Consider the following 9,781-nt stretch of genomic DNA (forward strand, 5'->3'; position numbering starts at 1 on the left):
ATTTGTTATAATTGGTTTATCACGGGCACAGGCAGGTAACAGGTGTAATGTTAACAGGTCCGGGCAGGTGTGGGTTTAATTTTGATATAATCACGGGTTAACAGGCGAGTGCAGGTCTCCAAAAATGGACCCGTGAAGGACTCTGGACTAAACCAGGTCTCACTCACGGTTAATATCTACACGTGTAAAATAATACGATACGCCCGGATGCATGTTTTATCGTGCGTTTGTATTATGAGACTATTTTGACGCCACAGTTCGCCACCTGCTTGTCTCCATCACAACCGCCATGTTCCAAATAGGAAGTCTGCATCCATCGACTCTGGCTCCAGTTCACTTTCTGTTGAAAAAAACATCGCCCCTCTCTCTGTACCTGCTGCAGTGAGCCTCGCCATTTTGGTCTTAAAATGTTCGTATTAATTCGCTATTTTGGCCCGTAAATAAATTCCCATTCCTGATATGAAACTCTGCTCCAAATTCACCCCATAACTGCGAGCCTCGATGAGCTTCATTTGACTGGAGCTGCAGACTGGAGTCAGGTCAGATTGTCAGGTGCAGTTTGTGGTAAGTGTCAGATGCAGGTTTGCAGGTCGAGCAGGTTTGCGCTTAATTTTTCTGTAATTATTGAGCCTCTCCCCAAGAAACAAACTGGCACAAAGTTCAACGTCTTCTCTGTCAGAGAAATAAACAAACGTCAAACTGTTTTTTCAAAATACCCTCAGCGAGTGGTGTTGCCAGATTGGGCGGGTGCCACAAGGGGATAAAAAACAAACTAACTTTTCTGGAGAGGGTCCTTAAATGTTCCACAGTATGGCATTAAACTGATCTGTCTTAGATTTATTCAACCGCAGGTGCTTTTATTGCTCAAAAAAATCTTTAAAAATTCATACTGTGAGAGAAGTCGCCTTTCCACAAATCAAACCTGTAATTTAGCTTTCAAGTCTCCATGGAGATTCTTAAGTTTATGGTCATACTGTGGAACATTCTAGGCCAGGAGTGTCAAACTCAAACTCACAGAGGCTAAAATTAAAAACTGGGACTAAGTCGTGGGCCAAACAAAATATTTATTGAAAAATTTCAACATCTGCATTTTTTTTCTTTTGAGATATGTAATGTTCAACCTTTTCTTATTAAAATAAATGTTTATAAATGTTTTGCTTAAACATTGAATCCCGAACAAGCATCATATAAAACAAAAAAAAAACAAATAAAGTCACTATAGTTTATCTGTAGCCGGCGGGCAGCTCTAATACATGTCTGAAATGATCTCGCGGGCCAAATAAGATTTTATTGCGGGCCAAATTTGGCCCCTGGGCCTAAGTTTGACATGTCTGTTCCAGGCAGATCTCCATGGAGACAAACAGGTGACGGACCCTCCACCAAACAAGTTACAGAATGCAACTTTAACATTGAAAATCACATTCTACTGTCTAATGAAAAGGTGTTTTTAAAAATATTATTATTATCATTGAGGTATCAGTATCAAGTATCAGATCTATTCCTTAGTATCGAAATCAAGTCTGAATTTTATTATCGTGACAACACAAAACATTTGTCTAACCCCAGTCAAATCCATGAATCAAACATATTTTCCTTCATCAAAATCAAATTAAATCAATTAAATCCTTCACTTGTAAGTAGGGTTGTTCCGATACCGATACTGGTATCAGCAAAAGCACCGATACCGCACATTGTTCAGGTATCGGCGAGTATTCCGATACCACTCTGTACTCTATAGACTTTCTTTAGAGTTTAGTCTTTTAGTAGATTTATTTCTTGCTCTTGTTCTGTAACAATCTGTGTCATTTTTGTTTCATTCATTTCTCTAAATAAAACCAAAAATAAGAAAACGAAAAAACAATTATTTTCTTCATTATTTGTCTCCAAAACCAAAATGAAAAAACAGATAATGATTTGTTTTTTCAGTTTTTGATTTTGTGTTTAAATGAAGAATGGAAATAGCGGTTAATGTTATATAATAGTGTTTACGTGACTTAAATTGCGATGCCGAATTTTTGCGCCACATACGGACTGAACCAGGACTAAACCAGGACTAAACCAGGACTGAACCAGGACTGAACCAGGACTAAACCAGGACTAAAACAGGACTGGTCCCACTCTCAGTCCTGGTCTGGTCCCAGTCTGGTCCTGGTCTCAATCACGGTTTGGTCCGGGTCTGGTCCTGGCCTCAGTCCTGGTCCCGGTCTCAGTCCTGGTCTGATCCCAGTCTGGTCCCGGTCTCAGTCCCGGTCTGGTCCCGGTCTCAGTCCAGGTCTCAGTCCGGTCTCAGTCCCAGTCTGGTCCGGTCTCAGTCCCGGTCTCAGTCCCGGTCCAGTCCCAGTCTCAGTCCCAGTCTCAGTCCCGGTCTGGTCCCGGTCTCAGTCCAGGTCTCAGTCCCAGTCTGATCCCAGTCTGGTCCCGGTCTGGTCCCGGTCTCAGTCTGGTCCCGGTCTCAGTCCCGGTCTGGTCCCGGTCTCAATCACAGTCTGGTCCGGGTCTGGTCCTGGCCTCAGTCCTGGTCTGGTCCCGGTCTGGTCCCGGTCTCAATCATGGTCTGGTCCGGGTCTGGTCCTGGCCTCAGTCCTGGTCTGGTCCCGGTCTGGTCCCGGTCTCAATCACAGTCTGGTCTTGGTCTGGTCCCGGTCTCAGTCCAGGTCTGGTCCCGGTCTCAATCATGGTCTGGTCCTGGTCTGGTCCTGGTCTGGTCCTGGTCCAGTCCTGGTCTGGATAACAAATCATTATCTGTTTTTTTCATTTTGGTTTTGGAGACAAATAATGAAGAAAATAATTGTTTTTTTTTTGTTTTCTTATTTTTGGTTTTATTTTGAAAAACAAATTAACAAAAGACTGGTATCGGTATCGGCGAGTACACTAAGACCAAGTATCAGTACCGGATCGGATCCCCCTAAAACGGCATCAGAACAAAACTAACAGTGAGAAAATTGTGTTGTAGTTTTTTTTTTAGTTCAAACTCCGGCGTCGGTCTTGTCTCCCGGCAGCAGTTTCTCCGCCGCCGAATCCGCCGCCTGTTTCTGCGGCGTCTTTTTCATTTCCAGACTCTTGACCCACGTGTACGCCGAAGACCCCCCCAGCACCATCAGATTACTCGTCCACCACAGGAGACTTTTACTGGAGCCGTTATAGACCACCGCGATGACCGTCTGCGCGCACGCCTTCGCCGTCCCGGACACGTTGTGCGTCAGCGGGCTCGTGTATTTAATCTGCAAACCCGTCACGTACCCGATGGCGAAACCGAAAACTCCCCCGAGCGTCATCATGGACCAGAACGTGAGGTCGGTGAGGCGGCTGAAGCTGGAGACGCGCTGGACCTCGCCGAAAATGACGATGAGGGGCACGAAGAGGGCGCAGGCGTTGATGTTGTTGTAGTACGAGAGCTTCCAGATGTTTCCGTCCACAGCGGGCATGACTTTTTTGGTGTAAATGGCGTTGAGAGAGACGCAGGCGCTGGCCAGGACGCCGTACGCTACGCCGGTCCAGGAGAGGGAGCCGGCGAGTCCCTCCTGATCCACGCCCAGCCAGAATCCACCTGGAAAAAATAAATAAATAAATAAGAACATGCAGGGACAAAGTATCAAGCTGGGGGTGTACTGCAGGGATGTCTATGGCGGAACAAAAAACAAACAAAAAAGTTCTAAGAAAAAAACAAAAATAGGTTTAAAAGTTCAATATTACGCCATTTTTGGACTTATGTTATAATGTTCCTCATCACAAAAAGACCTGGAGTTGTGTTTTGTTATATTTAGGCCGACTTCTTCTTCAAACAGAAAATCCGTTCCACCTTGTAATAACACAGGAAGTGCTCCACTGTGTTTTTAAACTCCACACACCTTCATCAAACTACTTATGTTAAAGACCATACAGGTTCTGGAGAGAGGAGCCCGAGCGTTCATGGTCCTGTTTAAGTGTTTGATTTTCAGCAAAAAGGTGAAAGTGACGTATTTTTCGGATTATAAGCTGCACTTTTTTCATGGTTTGGGTGTTTCCTGCGACTTCTATATTAAAATGTTGACAGTGAAGTGTGGAGAGGTTCTCGTCTTGTGTGTGAGTATCTGCTCCTGTTCCTCCTGTTCCACTGTCACTTCACTCAGAGCCTGTGGTCAGTTCAAGTGTCCATTGTCCTGTTTAGGACATGCTCCAGGTCTCCAGAACAGTTGATAGTCAAGGTCAGTTAAATACAATCAATCAATGAACCTGTCCAGGGACGACAGGTGGAAATTAGCACTGATGCTACAACCTGATGTACAATGCATCTCTCCTGTCAAGGTTAATGCGAAAATTGTGCGCTGTCCCTGTCTCAAATAAATAAATAAATAAAAATAAATAAATAAATTTGATTTTTTTAAAAGGTGAGAGTGACTGTAATGTTACAGTCGTCCCTCGCTGTATTGTGGTTCACTTTTCGTGGTCTCGCAGATTTTTTGTGTGCAATTTTGCATGTTTTTTGTGTGTTTTTTTACAGTGTATGAACGTGTATCGCGTTCCTTCTCCTGCGTCCTGATTGGCTGAGGGACTCGTGTCTCCTGTTCAGTACAGAATGTGTTCAGTCAAATTTACATAAATGTTGGATCTGTATCAGTGTGATTCTGAAGTGTTGTATGTTTGCAAGTTTTCTCCCCGACAAAATCCACAATGTCGACGAAACGTTCTGCACCGAGAAAGGCTCCTGTGGTTGCACCCAAAAGACAGAGGAAGAAGTAGGAGGATGAAACCAGCTCACAAAAAGTTGGACTTCTGGACACGCTGAAGGAAGTAGAACTTACACGGCTGTAGCAGAGTCCTGCCCCGGGTCGGGTATCCACAAATAGTTGCTGAAATCAGGACTTAAGAGAGAGAACCCTGAGCCCGTGCAGCAGGGTGTCCGTAAAACACCATCAGGCTACGGCTGCGTTTACCTGCGTCAGGTGAGGACCTGAGTCGCTCCTTTCTCCTGTGGTCACCTCCGAGCCCGTCCTGACAGTGAGTCCTGTTTCAGTCCTGGTTCAGTCCTGTTTAGACCTGGTTTAGACCTGGTTTAGACCTGGTTTAGACCTGGTTTAGTCCTGGTTTAGTCCTGGTTTAGTCTGGTTTAGACCTGGTTTAGACCTGGTTTAGTCCTGGTTCAGTCCTCCTCTGCAGTCCTGGAATCAGTCGTAGGTTAGTCCTAGTTCAGTCCTAGTTTAGTCCTGGTTTAGTCCTGGTTTAGTTCTGGTTTAGTCCTGGTTCAGTCCTAGTTCAGTCCTGGTTTAGTCCTGATTCAGTCCTGGGTTAGTCTTGGGTTAGTCCTGGTTCAGTCCTGGTTCAGTCCTGGTTCAGTCCTGGTTCAGTCCTCCTCTGCAGTCCTGGAATCAGTCCTAGGTTAGTCTTGGGTTAGTCCTAGTTTAGTCCTGGTTTAGTCCTGGTTTAGTCCTGGTTTAGTCTTGGTTCAGTCCTGGTTTAGTCCTGATTCAGTCCTGATTTAGTCCTGGAATCAGTCCTAGTTTAGTCTTGGGTTAGTCCTAGTTTAGTCCTGGTTTAGTCTTGGTTCAGTCCTGGTTTAGTCCTGATTCAGTCCTGATTTAGTCCTGGAATCAGTCCTAGTTTAGTCTTGGTTTAGTCTTGGTTCAGTCCTGGATTAGTCCTCCTTCAGTCCTGGAATCAGTCCTGGGTTAGTCCTGGTTTAGTCTTGGTTCAGTCCGTGGCGTAGGCAGCGCAAAAGTTTGATATAATCTCGGGTGAACGGGCAGGTCTGGTCCTGTACAGGAGCAGGACTCTGTGCTGTCGGCTCCATTACAGAATAAATGAATCTTCGGTTCGTTACATAAAGAAGGAGGGAAATAACAAAAGGACGACAGCAGCAATAAGTTTTAAGAAGGATGTAAAAAGGTTTGTAACTGTCCTGTGTGAGAAAAGTGTATAAAGTTTGTGCTGAGGGGTTTTACAGACTTAAAACAGATAGAATAATTGTAAAATATAAAGCTGACTACTTCGCGGATTTTTATTTTTAGATAAACGAGGGACCAGTGAATTTGAGAAAGACTTGAACAGCACAAATCAGATCACATGTTGTAATTTCAGCTAAGTCAGGTCTTCGTGGTCCGATTGAGTTGATTTCGATGCATCTTGCAGCGCTGCCAGACGATGTGTTTCTATGTCATTTCGGGTTTGGTGCTACGCGAGTTCGGTCGTGTCACTGAAAGCTAAAAAAACGAGCTGAGTGTATTTGTGAAGTCCAAGGCCCTGAAGCTCCGGTTTCCCTGGAGGAGATGGTTTACTGCTGAGCTGAATAGACACGAGGAGCGTTTGGGGAAAGTGACATGACACCTGAGAAACAGAAACTAGTGTCGAGACAAGATACTGAGTCTGAAAGGAGAAGGGTTGTAAAAAGTATCAAAAATCTGAACTAATCGATCTTTAAACCAGTATTGAAAACAGATACTCATTTGAGCCGGTATTGATACTAAAAAACTTCACATTCACAGGACAGAAATGAACCTTTTTAAATTTTACAGTGGATGTTTTACTTCGCTTCACCACATTTGACATCAAAACTGGGACGTCTGGAGACTCTACACCAAACCTGAGCCTCGTCCAGCTCCGGGTCACGGACGGGTCTGTGGTCGACTCTGATCGGCCCGTTTAAGACCATTTGGAACAAAATAAATATACTTTATTATTTTACCTCATGTCTGGACTAAAGCTGCATTGGTTTTATTATTAATTTAATTTAGAGGCGTTTTTAAAACATTGACATTTTTCGTAAAGCAACTTCACTAAACCAGAACTAAACCAGGTCTAAACTAGAACTAAACCAGAACTAAACCAGGTAACTAAACCAGGACTAAACTAGAACTAAGCCAGAACTAAACCAGGACTAAACTAGAACTAAGCCAGAACTAAACCAGGATTAAACTAGAACTAAACCAGAACTAAACCAGGACTAAACTAGAACTAAGCCAGAACTAAACCAGGACTAAACTAGAACTAAACCAGAACTAAACCAGGTCTAAACCAGGTCTAAACCAGGACTAAACCAGAACTAAACCAGGTCTAAACCAGAACTAAGACAGGTCTAAACCAGAACTAAGACAGGTCTAAACTAGAACTAAGCCAGAACTAAACCAGGACCAAACTAGAACTAAGCCAGAACTAATCCAGGACTAAACTAGAACTAAACCAGGTCTAAACCAGAACTAAACCAGGTCTAAACCAGAACTAAACCGGGTCTAAACCAGAACTAAGACAGGTCTAAACCAGTACTAAACCAGAACTAAACCAGGTCTAAACCAGAACTAAGACAGGTCTAAACCAGGACTAAACCAGAACTAAACCAGGTCTAAACCAGAACTAAGACAGGTCTAAACCAGAACTAAGACAGGTCTAAACCAGTACTAAACCAGAACTAAGACAGGTCTAAACCAGAACTAAACCAGAACTAAGCCGGGTCTAAACCAGAACTAAGCCAGAACCAAGCCAGGTCTAAACCAGGACTAAACCAGAACTAAGCCAGGTCTAAAGCAGGACTAAACCAGAACTAAGCCAGGTCTAAACTAGAACTAAGCCAGAACTAAGCCAGGTCTAAACCAGGACTAAACCAGAACTAAGCCAGGTCTAAAGCAGGACTAAACCAGAACTAAGCCAGGTCTAAACTAGAACTAAGCCAGAACTAAGCCAGGTCTAAACCAGGACTAAACCAGAACTAAGCCAGGTCTAAAGCAGGACTAAACCAGAACTAAGCCAGGTCTAAACTAGAACTAAGCCAGAACTAAGCCAGGTCTAAACCAGGACTAAACCAGGTCTAAACCAGAACTAAGCCAGGTCTAAACCAGGACTAAACCAGGTCTAAACCAGAACTAAGCCAGGTCTAAACCAGAACTAAGCCAGGTCTAAACCAGGTCTAAACCAGAACTAAGCCAGAACTAAACCAGGTCTAAACTAAGAGTAAACAGGTTTATTTGATTTACTGCTTTTCATAAACAAATACAGTTCATATTTTTGCTGAACTGAGTTAAACATTTTGGCTCCACAATATTTTCTGTTTTTCACGTGGCCCCATGAGCCTCACACAGAAAACTAAAACTTTTACTTCATTTTTGTACTTTTACTGTTGTACTTCGTTATCTTCCAGCACACTTCAGGTCGTATCTAGAATGACTCTACAGATAAACACTTCAGGTCGTATCTAGAATGACTCCACAGATACACACTTCAGGTCGTATCTAGTATAACTCCACAGATACACACTTCAGGTCGTATCTAGAATGACTCTACAGATAAACACTTCAGGTCGTATCTAGTATTACTCCACAGATACACACTTCAGGTCGTATCTAGAATGACTCTACAGATAAACACTTCAGGTCGTATCTAGTATGACTCCACAGATAAACACTTCAGGTCGTATCTAGTATAACTCCACAGATACACACTTCAGGTCGTATCTAGTATGACTCCACAGATACACACTTCAGGTCGTATCTAGTATGACTCCACAGACACACACTTCAGGTCGTATCTAGTATGACTCTACAGATAAACACTTCAGGTCGTATCAAGAATAATTCCACAGATGTATAACTCAGGTCTCACCTAGTATGACTCCACAGCTGAGCAGCGCGCGCAGAGACGTGCCCTGCCTGAGGATGGCGTACGAGAGCAGCACGTTGAACACGGTGCTCAGGGACCGGCCCACGGTGTAAAACGCCACTCCCACGTACTTCAGGCACAGGTTATTGAACGTGATCATCGCGATGAACACCACGGACAGCGGCAGCACCTCCCGGGACGTCTTCGGGTCGAACTTGAGCGACGGGAAGTGGACGTGTCCCGGGCAGAGGACGGAGAGCAGCGGGAGGAGCCAGCACAGCGCCACGGTCACTGCGCACTGGAAGAACGTGACGAACAGCGGCGCGTCCAGATCCTTGTTGTCCAGTAAATAGTTGTTGAGGAAAACCATTGTTATCGACACGAACCAGTACAGAGCGACCACGGCGGCGATCCTCCCCGCCCGCAGCAGGAACGTGTCCCCCCGCGCGTCCGTGCCGTCCGCCTCCGAGCCCGACAGAGCCATTCTCAGGATCCCGGAGCGCTTCAGCTGAATCCTGTTCATGGCGACACAGAAACAAAAGCATTTAGAGCATTTAGAGCATTTAGAGGGGTTTAGAGGCGGAAAAGCGGCCGGTCTGAACCGGTGAAGAGCCACAGAGCAGCGCTGACATGACGCCGCCGGAGCGCACTTCCGCAAACAAACGCACATCCGGTCTGTCCGCGCGCCTTCAAAATAAAACACGACAACGGTACTACTTTATTTTGTTACGCTGTGTCACGTATCTTTTTTTTTTTTACTACTGTAATACTTTTAAAAAATCCAAATCCACTTTATTTCTACTGCACATTTTACAAACAAAACCGTTTCCTAAGTGCTGCACAGAGATCATAAAATGAAGACAAAAAACAAAAAGTTAAATTGCTAACATTCTATGAAACCAGTCCTGACCAGTAAAAAGCAAATAAAAGCAAAACCATAAAAATCATAAAATAGCAATAGATAAGTAAAATAATTAAAATAAATAAAATATACAGAGGACCAGACAGCCCCTCACACCACATGTATCATCAATCACAAAGAGTTTTTTACATTTTGTTCACAAAATTGTATTTTTCAAACATTCTGAATTGTTTTGTGTGTTATGTAAATAGTTTTGTGCAGAAGTTTTGTGAGTTAAAAACAGGCTGTAAACAGTCTGTAGTAAAGGGTGGAGTCTGAGGTTTGGCCGTGAAGGTGACGGAGAATGTGGCTCTCCCG

General features: G+C 44.1%; 1 protein-coding gene across 3 annotated transcripts in view; it reads right to left on the reverse strand.

Annotated features, from left to right (window-relative positions):
- Positions 1–2,461: 2,461 nt before the first annotated feature.
- The window catches only part of slc35c1 (solute carrier family 35 member C1), an 8,481-nt gene continuing 1,161 nt past the window's right edge, over positions 2,462–9,781 (reverse strand). For 2 of the 3 annotated variants that reach the window (XM_020936361.2, XM_020936362.2), the window contains exons 2-3: positions 8,566–9,077; positions 2,462–3,547 (exon numbers count right to left, since the gene is read on the reverse strand). In XM_020936361.2, coding sequence (XP_020792020.1) covers positions 2,967–3,547; positions 8,566–9,046 — 1,062 coding nt within the window. In that variant the 5' untranslated portion in view covers positions 9,047–9,077 and the 3' untranslated portion in view covers positions 2,462–2,966. Of the gene's footprint in view, positions 3,548–8,565; positions 9,232–9,781 lie in introns of those variants that run through there. The other variant, XM_020936360.2, reaches the window with a different exon arrangement.

The sequence above is a fragment of the Boleophthalmus pectinirostris genome, unplaced genomic scaffold, assembly GCF_026225935.1.
Source record: "Boleophthalmus pectinirostris isolate CB_2022bp ecotype Guang Dong unplaced genomic scaffold, ASM2622593v1 HiC_scaffold_19, whole genome shotgun sequence".
In the NCBI taxonomy this organism is placed as follows: Eukaryota; Metazoa; Chordata; class Actinopteri; order Gobiiformes; family Gobiidae; genus Boleophthalmus; species Boleophthalmus pectinirostris.